At 46.5% G+C, this 20,370-nt stretch overlaps 1 protein-coding gene across 1 annotated transcript in view; it reads left to right on the forward strand.

The window, feature by feature from the left end:
* tenm1 (teneurin transmembrane protein 1) overlaps positions 1-20,370 on the forward strand; it is a gene marked incomplete at both ends in the record, with an annotated part of 170,038 nt that overhangs the window by 92,404 nt on the left and 57,264 nt on the right. The window contains 8 exons of the mRNA XM_080007834.1: positions 2,738-2,940; positions 3,899-4,106; positions 8,368-8,469; positions 10,681-10,875; positions 12,461-12,661; positions 15,880-16,065; positions 17,058-17,087; positions 17,315-17,461. Of these exons, the coding sequence (XP_079863960.1) occupies positions 2,738-2,940; positions 3,899-4,106; positions 8,368-8,469; positions 10,681-10,875; positions 12,461-12,661; positions 15,880-16,065; positions 17,058-17,087; positions 17,315-17,461 (1,272 nt within the window). The remainder of the gene's footprint in view (positions 1-2,737; positions 2,941-3,898; positions 4,107-8,367; positions 8,470-10,680; positions 10,876-12,460; positions 12,662-15,879; positions 16,066-17,057; positions 17,088-17,314; positions 17,462-20,370) is intronic.

Here is a 20,370-nt window from a genome sequence, read left to right on the forward strand (position 1 = left end):
CTGACCCAGATTTAGATGAGAAGGTCGTTACTATGTTTTCATCCTTGTGCGTTCGGCAGACCTGCATGCTCACGCTGTTGGCACAATGCCTGGCTGCAGAGGGGATCGACTAACCTAGCCCCTGTGAAGTCAGGGAAGCGCGCTCTCCAGCATCTCAAAATCTGAGCCGTTGAAGTGATAAATTTCGCATATTTACGATGGGTAAATAATGAAAACATTAAAAAAAAAAAAAAAAAAAAAGAGTTTTAAATGGGACTACATTGGGAAACCGTTTTCAACTGATAACCCATTTATCCATCCTATTTTTTTAAGAAATTGGGTAAACAGAACGTTGGTATTTTGAGAGAAACCTGCGGCCGGTCTCAGCTTTGCAGCGAGATGTAGAGAGACTCGGGTGGCGCTGGAAGTCTGTGATTGACAGCGGTAATCTGAGCAGCTGGGGAGGCCTGGAGGAGCCCCAGTCATCACGCTTGCTGTCTGGTCTCACCGGGACTCCCAAAACGCCTCAATCCTCCTCTCCCCGGGCCCGGGATTATTGTTCTCTGTCACAGAGGAAGAGAAGAGAAAGACGGCAAGAGGGAGAGGGGGAGGGAGAGAGAGAGAGAGAGAGAGAGGGAGAGAGAGAGAGAGAGAGAGAGAAAGAGAGAGAGAGAGAGCGAGGGTGCCCAGATAGGGAGAATCAAAGAGGGAGATAAATGAAAAAAAAAAAAGCTTGAAATGGCTGAAACGGAGGGGGGGGGGAACGACAAGATGAAAGGGACACAGAAAAATGTGAAAGACAGGGAGACAAAGTCACAGAGGGCCCTGTTTCCCACCCCGCTCCCATTTGCATCAGCAGCCGTGACTCGAGCGCCGCTAACCTCCCAGGGCCCGGCGTCTTCTTCCTCCTTTTCCTCCCCTCCCTTTTGTGTCTTTCCTCCCCCTCCTCCGTTCCTCGCGGCTGACCCGGAGTGCCGCTTCATGTCCCCGCCTTGCATCAGACCGGGGAGAGGCGCGGGCGAGTAATTAGCATCAGAAGGACCTGCCTGCTCATCTGCCCGCCGGCCTGTCAGTCAGCCTGCCCGCGAGTCCATCCGCTCAACGATGTCCTGCCAACTGTCACAGCCCATTCATCTCCCATTCATCTGGAGTCAAATAAAAGGGCCGCTTTCCTCGGGATGCCCTTTTCTCTATCTCTCGCTCCTGCTCTCTCTCTCTTTATCTCTCCCTCCCTCTCTTTTTTCTTGGGGACTGATTAGCATTACACACACACAGGCCGCTGAGGGAGGCTACGGGAATGTGTGAATCCCTACCTCACCTCTGCCAGGCAGCTCTTGTTTTTGGCGGTGTTTGGTTAACCGATGGTTGTTACCTTTCGCACGGGACACCTGCCCCTCTTTCTTCTTGGTTACGGGCTGTTATTAGAGCAACCTTTTATTTCTTCCCCTGCGTCCCATTTCTCTCCCTCTCTCCCTCTCTCTCTCTCTCTCTCCCTCTCCACTCCCTTCCCCCTCAAACTCTGACTCCCCCTCCTTATTTATTTGTCCTCTTAAGTCAAACCGCAATCCAATCCACCGTAATGTAAACGGCTTTCTTGGCATGACATGTTGCCGAAGCAATTTTATTAATTTTTTCAAACAACAATAACAGTTTTGAAAGAAATTGTGTGAGGATGGTCTGTGGCTGCAATTGATGTACTCTGTTATCCACAGTTGCTCTCTCGCTCTCTCTCTCGCGCTTTAATTTCCACCCCCCAGCTTTATCTCTCTTTTGCTTTCTCCCTGTGTGGCTGCCTTTTATTCACTACCTGCATGTGTGTGTCCACGTGTGTGTATGGGGGTGTTTGTGACAGCACATGTGATATATGCGGGCCAGCCCGCAGGTCTGCTCGGTGTCTCCGTAATGGAGTGGTAAAGCTGCAGGCATTATGGATCGAGAGCGAGCGGCTCCATCCATGAATCTGCCCCTAACCGTTCCTCCGCCTTTGTGGCCATAACGATCGTCTCGCTCCCCTCTGTCACCGTATTTCCTCCATCTTAGTTTAGAAGCGGAGATATATCTCTCCATAAAGGCCAGACACAAAGAGGGCTGGAGAGCCTCGCCCGCTCCCTGGCACAAAAGAGTCCCGAGCCCGTCAGGAGATAAAGGCTCGGCGGAGAGGAGAGGAGAGGAGAGGAGAGGAGCTGATGGCCGGTGGACCGCTGGAAAGACCCATTCTCTCAACGCACAAAGGCGCGCTCTCACTCAGACGCTATCTGTGTGCCATTAGCGTGTTTGTGCGGGTGCGTGCGCTCCCCAAACCCTACCCGTCGCTCGCCCCATCTCCCTCCCCGTCTTTCCCGGCACACACACAGGCACACGCGCACACGCGCACACGCGCACACAGACACACACGCACACACACACACACACGCACACGCACACACACACACACAGTCTTTCTTGTTAGATGATGCTAATATAACTCACGACAAAGCCCAGCAGACAGTGTTCCGACTAAACATTTCTTTTCTGAAGCAGTTCGTCTTCGTGCAGAGCCTACGTAATGGATTGCTTAAGAAAAAAGAGGATTTTCACTAGAACTCAGTCATCCCCTGAAGCCCGTTCAATCTTACTTCATTAGCCAGTCCACTCCAACCGATGATTTAAAACAGGTCGGTTATTACCTTCCCTCCGTCGGCAGTGGGGTTTCTGGTCCACGGTGATGAAATAGCAACCTCGCTGTGTGTTTTTTTTATTTTGTTTTTTTGTCCCGCAGAGAAGTGGGTGCGTGGCCGGGCCATAGATAAAGGGGAGGTGGACATCGGGACGCAGCAGAGCCAGGCCATCCCGCCCGGGCTGTTCTGGAGGTTCCACATGACGGTGCACCACCCCACCTACGTCAAGTTCAACCTCTCCCTGTCGCACAGCGCTCTGCTGGGGGTCTACGGACGCAGGAACATCCCACCCACTCACACGCAGGTGAGCTCCTGACGCAGCACACCGCCGACACACGCCGAATACATGCGCGCACACGCCCACACACGCACACACACACTCACACGCTGAGGTGGGCTTTTCCTGCTGATTTACCGTCTGTAGAAAGCGGGTAAGAATCAAAGGTGGGAGAGAATTATGCATGTATGCATAAGGTACACACACACACACACACACACACACGCAGCGGGTAAAAACAGTGTTGTGCAAGATGCCCACACCCAGAAAGAAACATAACACGTATACACAAATACAGTGAGTCATCTGCTTTTTACCGTCCGTGTGTCCCTGCTCTCCCCTGCATTGAAGAGGTCTAATTAGCTGTTTTTGACACCGACGTGACACACAGCCCTCGGGGGGTGTAGGACTCGCTAGTTCAAGGAGGTTTGAAGATGGGAGCGAGGGGGAGGGCGAGACGAGGGGCCGCGGTGAAAGTTAAAGAGGGAGAGGAAGGGGCGGAGGCATGGCTTGAGACGGACGCGGGTAGAGGGTCCGTTCCAAATGAAAACCTGGGTGGCGAGGTTCTGCCAATACCATTAGCCGGCATGTCAAGCCGGTTGAAGCAACCGGCGCGGAACATGTCTGCCCCTGGACTGAGCTGCTATGGATGACGCATCCAGTGCGGATTCCAACTCTCTTCTCCTTCTGGTTTATGATACGCCAGCCGGTTTGGAATTTTATATCCACATCTAATGACATGCAACACCATGTTTTTTTTTTTGTTTTTCTTTTACATATTTCATTTTTCCCAGTAACATCCAGACAACTGGTTTGACAAACGCTCTCTCAATAACTGCCCCAGCTCACTGAACAAAGCTTCTGACTGCGGGATCCGGGTTCATTAATGCAAGTTTTTATACTTTCCTGTCATGTACATTCCAATTGGATGGCATGGCTGGTCTTGATCCACCCCCCCCACCCCTCTATGCTTTCCTGTCTTTAGTTTGACTTTGTGAAGCTGCTGGATGGGAAAGCCCTGCCCAGGTCCTTGGCTGATCCCGTCTCAGCTGCCAAAGCTCCCAAAGGTCTTCTGCTGAGCGCTCTGCAAGAGACAGGCTTCATTGAATACATGGATCCCGGCACCTGGCACCTGGCTCTTTACAATGATGGACGCAACCTGGAGCAGGTGCTGCTCCACAACACCCCTATAGGTGAGGCGTGGTACTCGAGGTTCTCTAAAATATATATAATAATAATAATTATGAGTCTAGTTCCTTACGCAGGTTTTGGATTTTGATAGATGCATTCTAGACCCGTACCTTAGAATAAGAAAAAAAAGAGACGGACACCAGTGTGAAGATAAAATGTTATCTCTCCTTGTATGTACCCTGTTCCGAACAAAGTCTTTTCTTTTTTAAGTGCTTGTCACCATTTTATGTCTCAGGACTGTTATGTCCCCATTTTTCACTCCCCTCTTAGAAGGGAGTGAGGATGCATGAGTGAGGTGACACAAAGACAGAAGGGGGGCTGGGGGGGGGGACTCATTGACATTTGAAGGAAACTTTTCTTAGCTTAAGAACGAGTGTGACATAACACAAGACAGCTGTTAGAAGGGGGAGGACAGTTTCTGTTGGTAATGACAGGCCCCGCTAACTGCATCTCATTGCTATGGCCTACACGGACGGCAAAGATGAATTGAACGATGTGAATAATGCAAGTGTGAGTGGCTGAATATAGACAGAAGGATAATAACCAGGGCAGCGTCCATGCTCCCGCCTTGTCCAGTAGCGTTTAAAAGACTTTACAAATGACAAAACAAAATGCAAACATTGGAAAAATAATAGCACAGTAATTACAAAGGACGATATGTTAATGACTATTTGATCTTTACGTGATGAACTCACAAGAGGTCAATAATAATATTACTGTGGTAACTGCAGATAACATGGAATTATTTGAGTAACCAATAAACGAAGCCCTAATATGGGGCTTAGTTTACGTATTGTTTTTAAAAGCTGACACTAGAAATAGGATGCATAAATAAAAAAATATATTGTTCACTGCTGTTCACTGTTTATAGCTGGTATCGGTCGTTTTTAACCTCCATTTCTTGTAGCTGGCTGAACTTCAGAGTCCGCCATTACATCAAACATCGCAAAATCACAGTGGCCACAACGCGTCCCACATTAAGCTTTCTCCCGAACACGAGGTCCTTGAGTTTAATCGGCAGATGTGTTGCAAAGCTGATGAACTCAATTTCTTCAACCCAACATCATTTATATCAGAACGGACCTGCTGTGTTTCAGGACAATCTTACCTACTGTCTCTTTAAGTTCATCAGAAATGATCAGCGGAGAGAAAGATTCTCCTCCTCCTCTAATTTCCGCACTTCAGTAATCTTCAATGCATAATTAAATCACAGCAGATTTGCTTAACAAATGCAAAATTTTAGACCTTGAATGCCATGTCATTACGCATGCAAGCCCATGCACTTACGAACAAAGTGACCTGTTTCAAACAAAAGGACCGGCATTGCCACGACTAAACTATGTATTATATAAAACCCCAAGAGTGGCTTTACACTTATTTCCACGTTTTATTTTTGTGTTGTTGTTTTTTTTGTCTTTTTTTTTACCGGGAACAATAAGCATAAGCCACAGCTCCGGCTCTCAGCTTAGTGATTGGGTCCAACCAAGAGGGGGGATAACATGAGATGTTCTTCACTGGTGCCTCTGGTTGAAAGAGCGTGTTCAACTACAATGATGATGATTTATATAGTGCAGATCACTGACTACAGGCCACTGCTTAAACCTCTAGACTGCTCTAGACTGCACAGTTACATATTCATGCCTAGAATACTACTACTTGACGACTCGGGCCGTTTTACCACCACTCCCTGAGCCTCAACCTTTTTTTTTATTTTTATTTCTACTCAGCGTGTTCCCAGGCACTGTCTGCAGCCACTGTGCTTCATGCAGTATTCATTCATTATGCAAAACTGCTGTGCTTTACTTCTCATCACACACCCTCACAATTATTAAAGCTCTTACACTAAAGGTAACACGGCTTCAGTACTGTCTGACCACGTTCCCCGCTGAGTAGGAGAGGTATCTATAACCATAATGAATGACTAAATTAACTAACTAAATTAATACAATAAATATATTGGTGGACAAAAAAGATTGCTTGCTGGTTACATGTAGTTAACTGAGTGGCCTTTTTTATTTTTCATAATTTCATAAAGGCCAGGGTCATAAAGCACGGCTTTAACTTTACAGGCCTCATAAAGCATAACTGGAATGCTTATTTGACCAATCAAATCAGTTGGTTCAAAGTACCGATTTTACAATACCATTTAACTGCAATAACTTATGGCATGAATGATTCCTAACTCGGAACCGGGTAAATGAAAAGTTCCAAATGGACGCCTGAAGTATGCTCGCACAAAACTGCACATACACACGTTGCTACAACAAAACACACAACACACACACACACACACACACACACACACACACACACGCATATAACATATAAAAACACAACTACCTTTAACACATTCAGTAGGCAGTAGACAACCCTCAGTAAGACACATTTATAGTACACATTTCAACATCTTGTGTTATATGTTAATTACCAACCAAGTACTGGATATGAACCTGCTGTTTGCTTAGATAACATCCATTCAGTAACCTTGCCTCATTTAATAACCTTCCCACGGGCGTTCAATGGAGAGAAAGAAAAAAATAAAAATAAAAATAAAAAAACACTTCTCTTCAGGAACACAGTGTCCTTGTACATAACATGTGCATTTTAAATTTGTATTGTATGTTCAGTTGCTACATGTACAGCAGACAACAATATGAATGTGTGTGTGTGTGTGTGTGTGTGTGTGTGTGTGTGTGTGTGTGTGTGTGTGTGTGTGTGTGTGTGTGTGCGTGTGCGTGTGCGTGTGTGTGAAAGAGAATGAGAGTGAGAGACAGATAGGGAGATAGCTTTGTGAGTTATCCTGACTGTGTGGGAGAGGGATGATTGCCACTGCTCCTCTCCATCAGCGTGACAATGACAGGTGATGGAGGTGAAAATGACTTTGGTTTCCGTGGCGATGAGCTGCGGTGGAGGATAATGCTGTGCTGCCGGCTACTGGCAGGGCTCATTAGCATGTGTCACACGTACCTCAAGGCAGTGGCGGTTGCCACATAATTGCGGCGCACGCATGAGTTTGTCATATATGTGTTGGTGCGCACTCGAGCCGCGCCGCTGAAGGATTTGTCGCCGGCATTCGCCAAACAGAGCGAGCCGAGGGGGCCGCGTGTTTTCGAACGGCTGAGCCGGACAGCGTAAGGTCATGTGAAGGATGACATCCGTGACACGGCTCTTTAATTACTCTTTCTGGCTTAGATTGAGCTTGCCTGGCACAAGACAACCAGAGGAATAGTTCAGATCACGAGCCCCGCCGGCCCCTGGGCGCCTCTAAAGCACAATCCTCCATCTCGAGCAGAGCTGGCTGAGCTCAGCGGGTTTATATAATGCTCTAAAAGGATAAAGCGATCCCCCCTCTTAATCTGTCCTCACCGTGCTGTCTGTACCCGCAGAACGAGATCTGACATGATGGACATATCAATGGCGGGGGGTGGGGCTGGCGGATGGATGGCTCGGTAAAAAAGGGAGGCAGCTAATTGAAGTCCGATAAAAGAATGTGATGAAACGCAAGCAGCCTCGAGAAGGATATGATGAAACGCACATAGTCAGATGAGACACAGCGGTGGTAAGAACAAGCAGGGCATTGATCTTCCCGGCGCTGAATTTGTAGTTTGCGTCGTGGGCGCAACGGTACTCACTCTCAGGCCGCCACTTGTTTGCGATGTTCCGTCCCGCTTGGACCCGCCCCTTCGTGAGCAGTTTGATTATCGGGCCCGGAGTGTTTGCGAGTTTGGCGCACGCCGTGTTCCCAACCTGTAATGCAGCATAATGTGTTTAGCGCTACCCAGAGTAAGCAAAATGCTCGGGCCGCTCCCCAGAGGGCGATCCACGCAGCTGGATCCGACTAATTTAATACAGCCGCTGTCTCGGGGGAGACATCCGTTGCATTATCAGATCTCTCATTCAATAACAGAAATCCATTCCGGGTTATTGACTTACATAGGAAATGTTTTATTTTTATGTGTGTGTTTTCTCTTTGTTGTGTGACCGTGTGTGTGTGTTGTTATATTCCCTATATTTTATAGACGTGAACATTTTCTATTGTTTTCTATTTTTGTATTTGTATATTTTACTTTTTTTTTCCTTTTTTTTAACTTGTTATTCAAAATGTTGGGGGTTTTTTCAGCCCTTTAAGTTTTTTTCTTTATTTTTTCTTATTTTTGTAAGACTAACTGTCTGTAGAGAAACGCACCAACCCTCACCAGAACAAATTCCTTGCCTCTGTAAATGTACCTGGTCCATAAAACTGGTTCTGATTCTGGTTTGTAGACTCAATGGACGGTTGCTCCACAGACTGTAATGGGAACGGGGAGTGTGTGGCTGGACACTGCCACTGCTTTGCTGGATTTCTGGGTCCGGATTGTGCCAAAGGTCAGTATCACCGGAGCGTCTTGCCCACATCATCTGCATCACTTTGCCGCTCTCTCTCCTACCTTCTCTCCTCCTCCTCCTCCTCTGCTTTTCCTCCATTTCTCACCCAGTCTCCTCTCTTCACCACTTTGACACACCGGGTCTAGCCCTCTCCTACCCTGCCATGTCTTTCCCACCCAATGGCACCGCTCTCTCTCCTCTATTTTTCTTGCTCACTCTCTCTCTCTCTCTGTTTATTCCTTCCCTTTCTTTTTCAACTATACATTTACTTTCTTCCTTTTCCTCTTTCCCTCTCTGACTCTTATGTCAGTCTGGTTGTATTGAGGTAGGTGATACGGCATCGGGCATCAGGTTTCATGAGTTATTTACGCTCATCCTTTATTCATGCACTCCTCACCCTTTCCTCATTTGCCGGTGTTTAAATATTCTCAGCTGGAACTTTTCCAGCGACAGCGAGTTTTGGCAGATGTGAGAAGAGTGGCATGTTGCGTAACTACAGTGTATGCAAATGTACGGTCTTACAGAAGATTAAACAAAAATGCAAGGAACATGCACGCAAATACGTGTGCACAGGTGTACTGAGTAAATATGGGTAAATACCTTGTTGACATTTCGGTTTTTGATCTACAGGAGAAGTCACTGATGCCCACATGACACCAGTGACTTCCTGGTTATGCCAGTATATTCCTTTCTTGCGAGAACTCAATGGATGGTAGAGCCTTGTAGGATCTTGTCTCGCAACCTTTTAAGGACAGCATTTATTTAAAAAAAAAAGCTGCCAGGCAATACTGCGCCACAGGGAAAATAAACAGCCTGAGGAATAATGGAGAAAAGCGGAGAAAATAAAACCAACTTTCAGGTTCCCATTTATCTCAGAAATTAAGGATACTCCGCAACAAAGCTTGAGTAGGGCGCATGCAAGTATGTTTGGGAAAACAAAAAACATGCCATCATAACAAGAAAAGAAGCGCTCATTATAAGGAGAGATGAGCAACATAACTCTCCGCGGAGGAAAAACAAATCCAGTGAGGGTATAGTCCCGCAAAAATGTCACAGAAGAGAAGGTTTTTGCTTGTGGTCTGCACTCTGCTGTAACACCCAAAACAAATCCCCTACGAGGAGTGCTTTGTAGCCACAGAACAAATCCAGAAAAAACACAAAATCAAGGACGAGGGGGCCGAGCGATTCAACCTGCTTTACTTAAAAAAAAAGCTGGAAGGCCAACACCAATGCTGTGTTGGCCTTCTGCTGTTGTGCCGGATAATGATTACATGGGATCTTGCGCCACATCCGCATCAACTGCATCCCCTGAGGAAGGATGCAGATCATGACAAGTTCTATTTCAGATCTAGATCTCTCGGTATTTCACTTTCAGTCATTTGAAATACAAGAACCACACGGCAAAACATGATCCCGTGAATATTTTCCCGGGAGATAAACAAGGGCTGCGTTCTTGGTGAACCCTTCATTCATCCACTTGAAGTGTCCACCTGCCGCACCTGGCCCATCCTCCTGGCGCCGTGACGTCATCCTCTCGGGCCGAGAATATTCCATCCAGCCGTCGCGACCTTAGCCGTGTAGACCTCCATCTTTGCGTGGAGATAGCGCTGCTTTCCACCCTCATTCTCTAAACCCCTAACACTCACTTTCCTAATCTTCCGTTTTCACGATTGTTTTCACGGACTGTTCAGAGCCGGCGAAGGGACGTTTGGGGGGGATTTTCTACAATTCCTGAGTTGCCCTGGTAGCCAGGCTCAGGTGGTGCTTGAGTAAATTGAAACAGCGTGAGGGATAAGCCTAAGTGTGTGAGTGTGCGTGTGTGTGCGTGTGCACGTGTGTGTGCGTGCGTGCTTGTGTGTGTACGTGTGCGCGTGCGTGCGTGTGTGTCTGTGTGTGTGTGTGTGTGTGTCTGTGTAATTGTGTGTGAGAGAGATAGAGGGAGAAAGAGAGGGAGACCGCTTGAGGATTTGCTGAATCCGCGTACTAGCTGCGATAAGAGAGCGCAGCCCCTCTCACAGTAGGTTACTGCGGTCTCCTAGCTAATATACTGCAGCACTGTGCGTGTGTGCGTGTGTGGGCGTGTGTGTGTGTGTGTGTGTGTGTGTGTGTGTGTGTGTGTGTGTGTGTGTGTGTGTGTGTGTGTGTGCGTGCGTGCGTGCATGCGTGTATGTTGTCTCCATGTGCGTTTAATCTGTGCTTGTCCTGTTGCAGATTCATGCCCTGTGCTGTGCAGCGGTAACGGCGTGTATGAGAAGGGGAGGTGCGTGTGCCTGTCTGGGTGGAAGGGGGCGGAGTGCAACGTGGAGGAAGGACAATGCATCGACCCCACCTGCTCCAACCATGGCTCCTGCATCCAGGGCATTTGCATATGCAGCCCTGCCTACAAGGGGGTCAACTGTGAACAAGGTAATGGGTGGCCGCTCCACTCCAGCTCTCACCAGGGCTGGTAATTGCGCAGGTGATGATAACAGTTATGATAATAATAATGATGAGGATGATAATGATGATGATAGATAACTCTAATGAAATCTTTATGATTTTACTCGCCGTTTCGGTGCCGCCGCGCTGTTTTTAAAATGAGGAGACACCACACTACGATACTGGTATTGAATAGGATCAAATAGCAGGGTAATATAAGGTAATAACCTTATTTCACCCCGCTATTGGATTCTATTAAAAAAATTGTCACTGGTCAAATGTACAGGCCGACGGGCTCCGGCTCTCACCGCAGATAATTCTTACACTCGAAGGATCATTGCAAAGGTCATGATAATGAGGACAAGGATGATATAGATCGTTGGTTCTCTGAGGACCCCCGGGGGTCCTTCAAGAGGCTCCGGTAGGGCCCCAGCAAAATGATTAATCATTTAACTTAGCCATTATTTCATTTATCAGACTTTGGCAGCAGTATAGAATGTACAATAATGACTGTTTTGATCCTGCTTTCACCGTCATCTCCCTCACTACTGTATTGGACAGCTCTGGAGGTTTGGACTAAATCATATCAAACAATAAAGATATTGGGCCTAATGTGTATCAAATTGAGGGTCCTTGAAAGGGTCCTTCGAAAAAGGTTGAGAATTACCGATATAGATAACTATGATAAAGTTATTTCATAAAATACATATCTCTGTGTTATCACTGACGATCCACACTCAAGGTTAAACATTGGGATCTCAGTGCCAACACAGACACTCAGACAACAGACTGATGGAGACAAATTCATCGCATTTCAGTTATTATCTCGGTTGTATAATGAGTGATCCTGTTCAGGACCTTGAATCAGCATCTGGTGCTAAGCTCATAGGTGCATCCCTTTGGTTTAAAGCAATAAGGACGACATCTAAAAAAATGACAGTTCACACGACGACTATGACAATGGCACATCTATTATGCAAGGTCCCTTCCCGCCCGCCGGCTGGAGTATAAAACGGGACTGACGACTCTCCAACTGTTACCTACAGACCGCCGGGCTGTGGAGAGCGGAATCAGGTGTTTGACCTTGAGCCCGGAAAGACGGGCCCGAGCAGAGCTGTGTGGGCTCTGGCTCAGAGCGCAAAGCTGCAATTACACACACTAACACCGGGTAGAACAGACCACTGTGACTCCTGGGGCACGCACGCACACACACACACACACACACATGCTAACGCACGCACCCACGTACACACACAAAAACCATCCCATTTCATCTCTTAGCAAAGCGCTGCTTCTAAGTGTCGTATGAAGTGTAATGTTGTGGAACAGATACAGGGATTCTGGCGGGGGTGGTTAACTCCTGGATAGGATGCAAAGAACACTGCTTTCATACTCACTGAGCTGATGGTTGTAATGAGACAGGCCACCCCCCCCCCCACTGCACCACCGCTCCACCCCTCATAACTCGCCCCCCAACCCCCTCTTCTCTCTCTCATGCCTCTTGATTTCTCCTCTCGTATTATTTCTCTCTCTCTCTCTCTCTCTCTCTCTCTCTCTCTCTTCCTCACCGCAGTGGATTGCGTGGACCCCCAGTGCAGCGGGCACGGCGTGTGTGTGCGAGGGGAGTGCGTGTGCTCACCGGGATGGGCGGGGGTGAGCTGCGACGACCCGCTGCCCGCCTGTCAGGAGCAGTGTTCGGGGCACGGCACCTATCAGTCCGAGTCAGACACCTGCGCCTGCCAGCCCAACTGGACGGGGCCGGACTGCTACACGGGTAAGACCTCGGGAGAGATGTTTACACGTCGGGGGAAAAAAAATAAAAAATTACATTTACACAAAAGCATAAATAAAAAAACAAAAAGAGGGAAATTTTCCAAAGAAACATGAGGGGTTTGTATGAGTGTTTTTGTATGCATGCGCGGTCTTGCCAGATACCATTTAATGGGGATTCGAGTGAAACGAAAAGAAAAGTGTATTGGAGCCACTCCACATAATGATTTAGTGTGTAGGTGAGTGGGTGTGTATGTGTGTGTGTGTGTGAGGATGCTGTGTGCTCTCCCTTCATGCTAGGCGTAAATGAGATTTCCCCTCATGGCTCTGACAGCAGCACTCTGGAGCTTCCTCCGTTCCACCACTCACTTTACTATGCATTTGTGCACACACACACACACACACACACACACACACACACACACACACACACACACACACACACACACACACACACACACACACACACACGCATACAGGCACACTCACACACACACACACACACACACACACACACACACACACACACACATACAGACACACTCACACACACACACACACACACACACACACACACACACACACACGAACACACACACACACAAAATGGTAAAAAAAAAAGATTTCAATTCTCTTCTAAGACTTCTGCGAGGCCTTTCAGGCCATAGTCAGAGAAACATTCATTTTGCCATTTAAATGCCATCTAATGTTTATTGCACAACCATTTTCCCGAGCCCGTCATTACGCCGCGTTGTCTGTGTGTCGTAATAGGTTTAGCTCTTCAAAGCGGGTTCCAGCTCTGGGAGGCAGTGCTGCATTCCTGTGGCATTTGGAAAACACAGAATGCCCCTGCAATTTTTTTCTTTCCAAAATAATAACGAAAGTACTTTGATCCCGAAGATGGATCTGGATATATGTCGAAACAAGGGCATTGATTTAGAGTGGTGTGTGTGTGTGTGTGTGTGTGCGTGCGTGCGTGCAGAGCTGTGAGAGCTAAGTAACGTGTAGCTATGGAGACTAAATTCTATAGCGCAGGACCTTGCGCGACACATTGAGCGAAAGGGCCTTTGTCCTTGAGTGACCAGCGGATGCTGACGGAGGGTGAAATAGCCATTACAACACCGCCTTTCTACCTTATTTCCTTGACACACTTAGGTTAGAAACGGCTCCGTGCCACCGCGCCCACCGACGATTTGCGGGAACCCGGCATTAGTCCTCTCCCAGGTGCCGGCATTCCCTAATATAACGATACAGCCCATGATAATGATAGAGCGTGGCTGAGTAACTGAGATATGAGCCACCTCTCCTTCCACCTGCTGGGCTTTTAATCAAAAGGAGTGGGCAATTCCACAGCACATCCAGGTCTTGTCGAAGCATGGCTAAGCTAATGTAATTCTAATAGAGACGTGAAAAAACTCTCCAACTTTAATCCACTTTTTCCTCGCTCGCCATGCTATGTATATTTAAATTGAAATAAGTTTTCACTGCGGCTGGATAAGCGGCCATTGTGTGCCTCCAGCACTTTACTCTCTTTACTGATGGATGGGGGGGTTGAGGGGGCGGGCAGAGGAGGGGGAAAGGAAGAGAGTGGGAGAGAGAGAGAGAGCTTTATACAAGGGGAGAGGGAGAGCAATAGGGAGAGAACATGGGAGAGAGAGAGAGATATCGGGAGAGCAAAAGGAGAGAGAGAAGGGGATGGAGGGAGCGTGGGAGGGAGAGAGAGAGAGAGAGAGAGTTGGCGGGAAAGAGGGCGGAGGGCGCAGAGAGAAACAGTAAAGGGGGAAGGGAAGAGAGAGTAGGGGAGAGGGGGAGGGAGGGAGAGAGAGAGAGAGAGAGAAAAGGTGAGAGATAATGGGGGAGCAAAAGAGAGAGAGAAAAGAAGACAGATGGAGCAGGGGAGAGACGGGGGGAGAGAAGAGTGCAACGGAGAAGGGGAGAGAGAGAAGGTGAAATAGTGAGGTGAGGGGAGGAGGGGGGAGAAAACAGAGAAAGGGAAACAAGGGATCAAGAAAGGAAGAGAGTGAGCAATATGGAGAAGCTGAGAGGGAGGGAGAGAGCAGAGGTGAGAGAGAGAAAGAGAGAAGCAACGAGTGAGGGGTGAGAAATAGGAAAAGAAATGGGGAAAAAAATGACGGAGAAGATGCTAGAAAGGGTGAGGGGGGAGAAAAGAGAGGGATGGAATACAAAGTGGAGGAGAGGCAACAGAGGAAGAAAAAAGGAGGAGAAAAGGAGAGAAATTCAGAAATAGCCATAGCATGAGAGAGAGGGATGAGAGAGAGAGGGGGAGAGAGAGAGAGTAGGGGAGAGAGGTAAGAGAGAGAGGGAGTGAGAGAGAGAAAAAAGATAAATGGATAGAGGGGAAAATTAAGATGGATAATGACAGCTATGGAGAGGTTGAATTGTGTGTGTGTGTGTGTGTGTGTGTGTGTGTGTGTGTGTGTGTGTGTGTGTGTGTGTGTGTGTGTGTGTGTGTGTGTGTGTGTGTGTGTGTGTGTGTGTGTGTGTGTGGGTGGATGTGGTGCGGGGGGGTCTATTAGCACACTTGCAAATCTGATCAAAATGTCATAAAAAATATAAACAACAGCATTAGGGAGCCGAATCGGATCGAGTTCTTTGCCTCCGCTATTACGGGCGGGAAAGTGGATGTTTTATTTTTTATATTTATATTTTTATATTTTTTATATGTTATTCATAGATACTTTCTTTTCCCCAATCCCCACACCTCCCTGGATTTTTATTTCCATCTCCTAATACTGCTCTATTCCACCATCGAGCATACCTTTTATTTTATTATTGTTTTATTGTCTGACAGTTTTTCAAGGTTTAAACTGTTTAAAAACATTCAGGTATATTTTACATTATCCTGCAATATATTGTACAGAATTTTATTGTGTAATATTACAGTCGAATATTGCCTACATTTTCAAAATTTCTGCTTTATTTTCCAACCGTGAGGTTTATTGGAAATTTCTTTTAACATTTTTCATTTTAATATTTTGATATGTTTGTATTCTATTGTTTGTTATTATTACTGCCTATTGTTTTTGATGTGAGATGCTGGTACAATGCATTTTGCTGGTGCAATTTCCTTTTAGGGATCAATTATAAAAAAATCGACCCATCTCTCTATCTATCTGTCTGTCTGTCTGTCTGTCTGTCTGTCTGTCTGTCCGTCTGTCCGTCGCCTAACACTCATACACACACACACACACACACACACAGAGCTGTGCCCGGTGCCATGTGGCAGCCACGGTGTGTGTTCCGAGGGCCAGTGCCAATGTGAGGACGGCTGGGTGGGCGCGGTGTGTGAGCAGAGGGCCTGCCATCCCCGCTGCGAGGAGCACGGCCAGTGCCACGATGGAACCTGCATGTGTCAGCCTGGCTGGGAGGGAGAGCACTGCAACATCGGTGAGCCACGTGTGTGTGTGTGTGTGTGTGTGTGTGTGTGTGTGTGTGTGTGTGTGTGTGTGTGTATGTGTGTGTGTGTGTGTGTGTGTGTGCGTGTGCGTGTGTGTACACGTGTCTGTAAATGCACTTAAGCGTGCATGTGTTGATATGTGTGGAGGCATATTTAAATGTGCAGTGTGTAGAATTTAGTGGCATCTAGCGGTGAGGTTGCAGGTCGCAAACCACCTGAATAACCCTCCCCATAGCGGTGCAACATGGCGGCCTCCGTGGACGAGCCGGTGGCCACGGAACTCGGGGAAAACGGGAAAGGCCCTCTCTAGAGCCAGTGTTTGGTTTGTCCATTCTGGGCTTCTGTAGAAGAAACAACATGGCGGCCTCCATGAAGTGTACCCGCCCCCATGTAGATAATAACAGCTCAATCTAAAGTAACGAAAACACAACAATTCTTATTTTAATGTGGTTACACTAATTAGAAGTGAATATTATACTCCATTTCTACAAAGTCCGGCTTCAGGGCTCTGCCAGTGTCTTTCCCTGGTGTATGACTTCGAACCGGCAATTTCATCTTTCATTGCGGAGCACTGAATCATTGACATTTTGTTAAACTGTGCCATTAAAATGTCTCGAATGGGCATACACTTGTATATTTAAATTCACTATTCACTACACTATGACTGTTGAAATTGCAAGAAATCTTTGTTTTTCAATGTCCTCTCCATCCTGTGTGTGTGTGTGTGTGCGTGCGTGTGTGCGTGCGTGCGTGCGTGCGTGCGTGCGTGCGTGCGTGCGTGTGTGTGTGTGTGTGTGTGCGTGCGTGTGTGTGACTATGAGTGTCCCTGTGTGTGTGTGTGTGTGTGTGTGTGTGTGTGTGTGTGTGTGTGTGTGTGTGTGTGTGTGTGTGTGTGTGTGTGTGTGTGGCTAAATTAAAATATCTATCTGCGATAATTACAATTCCTCTTTCTCTTACCCAGCCTCCTTTCTTTTCCCAACAGTCACTCATGATCTGGATGTGGTTGTGAAAGGTATTGTTCAAATTTTACGTCTCACTAAGCAACTCATTAGTGTATTCAAATGGGTCTCCTTTTAACACGCTTGTAGGAGCCAAAATGTGCAAGTATGATTTACTATTGTTTTGTTTTTTTTCTCTGTATCTGTGCCGGTTTGCGTGTGTGTGTGTGTGTGTGTGTGTGTGCGTGCGTGCGTGCGTGCGTGCGTGGGTGCGTGGGGGCATGCGTGCGTGTGCGTGCAGATGGCTGTCCGGGGCTGTGCAGTGGTCATGGTCGCTGCACCTTAGAGCAGAGCGGCTGGCGCTGCGTCTGCCAGGCAGGCTGGAGCGGGCCTGGATGCAGCGTTGTCATGGAAACCGACTGCAGCGACGGCACCGACAATGACGGAGGTGGCAATCTATCAGCTATCATTCTGCGTTTCTTTCTCTCTCTCTGTCTTTCTGTCTCTCTCTCTCTCTCTCTCTCTCTCTCTCTCTCTCTATCTCTATCTCGTTCTCTCTCTCCTTGTCACTTTATTCTCTCACGCATGTCAGCCATCACTGTGTGTGTGTGTATTTCTTTCTGCACCTTTTCTCCTGATCCCCAAACCGCTGGTGAGTTAGTTCAAAAATACACAAAATATTTATATTTATTTACAAAATTTATTTTTATTGCCCTATTGGGCTTTATCAACCTTCGCCATCACTGCAGTCTAGCTAAGAACCTTGCATTATATTATTAATAATATAATATAACGATATAATAAAGATTTTAATAACTGCCTCATGTTTGTTGATATTATATATTGTATACATTATATGAGATATATGTCTGTATGGATGTAATGGCTGTGTGTCTGTGCTTGTGTTTCATTTGTGTTTTATTTCATAATTTCTTTCTCCTTGATCAGAGGTAAATATTTTTAATTATTACCATTACTAACTATTGGGATGCAGCATCCACTGCATTCACATCTATGATAAATAAAGTAAAGAACACGGAGGACTGTGTTCAAGGTTTTTAGAGTTCAGAGTTGGTTTCTCTGGTACGTATCTGTGTGTGCGTGTGTGTGTGTGTGTGTGTGTGTGTGTGTGTGTGTGTGTGTGTGCGTGCGTGCTTGCGTGTGTGTTTGGACGTTTGGAGGCTTTTCCTCATTATAACAACAATCTAGCAACTTGGTTGTTTAATGTGCACGATATGTTTTTTTCGAAAAATGTGATTCAAAATCCGGCCGCTCACATGTTTCAATTTGATGCGACATCAAAAACACATTATGTTGATTCTGTGCCGTCATCCATCACTGTAAATGAGTGTCACTTTGGTCTAGAAGGAATCACTTATCATTTAATGCGGTATGTCACACAATCGACGGCAGTGGGAGGAGCGGAGATTGAATCGGAGCACAGAGCACGTATATTTATAGTTAATCTGGGGGAATTGATGGTCGGAAACTCTGTTTCTGTTTACCGAGACGGCGTGGCAGACCGGGGCTCACACTTATTCGTCTTTTCCCTGTCATGAGATGTCAGTCGGAAGACAAAGATTTAAAGTATGTAAATTCCTTTCTGCTAATAATAACAACCTCTATGCAGAGCAGCTGAAAGGGCCTCGCTGAAAAATACAAAAAATATCAAAGGCCCAGTGACGGAAATGAGCCAAAAATTTACCAGTCAGAAAAAAAATTAATGAATGTTGAATGCTGTTTATAGGACTGCAGGCTCTGATGGTGAGTTCAAGTTCCAGAAACCCCCACGGAATTGTTTTTTATTTTTTATCTATTTATTTATTTATTTATTTGATCATGAAGGAATCCCCATTGAATAAATAAACCCAGCTCGCGAACCACAATTACTACACATTGCGTGAACATTAGCGGCATTGAAATCCATTAATTGGGCCCCGTGTAATACAAGCCCCGAACATTTCCCGCTCCTCCCTGTCTTTCAACACTTTGAAAGACAGACGGGGAGCAGTTTGGGTTTTGAGTGGGAAGGCGACGGAGCGGCATCTTATTCTTCGCTCTTAGTGACGGAAATAAAAAAATAAAAAAGGCAATCAAATTACGTATACCCCCCTCCTTGCACCGTAATTATTTTGTTTTCCCGTTTGTGTTTTTATAATATTGCGCCGTATGAATATGGATGGATTTCCTCAAGGAGAATGTGTCTGTTGGAAATAAAGATAAAAAAATAAATAAATAACCCAAAAAATAAAGCATTCATATATTCACATTCACCCGGACGCTTTTGAGTTGATTATGCCAGTGCGACTCGGTAACAAAGCCTTATGGAAGCTACAGTATCCTCCCTTTCTTCCATCTCTCCCTCCCTCAGCCTCCACACACATTTCATATGATTCTCCATTATACAATCAATCCATTTGACATAATTGGGAAATATTCTCCTGGCTGAAATAGAATGCTCACAGCCTCCTTTTTGTCTCTGGCTGCGATGATGGACAGAGATAGACAGATGCTATCGCACGCAATCAGATAATAAAGAGGCTTTTTTTCAATTACTCCTCCCTGCGTCGGAGAGGGAGGGATATGATCCCGTTTCATCAAAAAAAACAAAAACACATTTCAACCGTCAAAACCCAGGCCGGCCCGCCCACGTGACGGGGGCAAATCCACGCTCATGCGGGCTGAATCCGGCGTCTAAATTAAAAAAGAAACTCGCGAAATGATGACGCGCGATCGCTTTCGGCAATGTTTTCATAACTTTCATAACATTATTTTTTCCCGTAGCATCGAATCAAAATGCGCAATATCGTTTTAATGATTAAATGTCAAAAGTGAGGCTGTCAAAATGAGCCGATGGCTCGGTTTTGTTCCCAATTCATTCTACCGCAGTGGTATTTTGAATTCCGTTATAGTGCGATTTAGGGCTGATGGCTTGAGTTGCGTGGAAATAAGCCGGTGTACCGCCCCACAGTACCTTTGTATAGGGAGGTTATAATAGAATATCATTGGCCTTTAGCTTTGCGCTCTGTGGTCAGATGCATTTAAATGTCAGCACCGCTTCCTGGCTTTTCAGAAATAGGCTTGAAATAAGAAACACAAATGCCAGCCGGGCTCCTATCGCGGACGCCTCGTCCCGCATCGCAGCCCATTGTTTACACGGCTCTTTTATGGCCAACATTCAAACAATGCCAGATAATCACACCGACACGTGGCTAATTAACCGCCGTGGATACGATGGATGATTAGGGACTTTTATGAATCATATTTGATACAGGTTCATTTTATTAGAGCGTATTTAATGGCTCACAGAAGTGGCACTTGTTGGCGAGGAATACAGAAAAGCCTTCATCGGGCTCC

This window comes from Zeus faber (assembly GCF_960531495.2).
Source record: "Zeus faber genome assembly, chromosome: 10".
Classification (NCBI taxonomy): domain Eukaryota; kingdom Metazoa; phylum Chordata; class Actinopteri; order Zeiformes; family Zeidae; genus Zeus; species Zeus faber.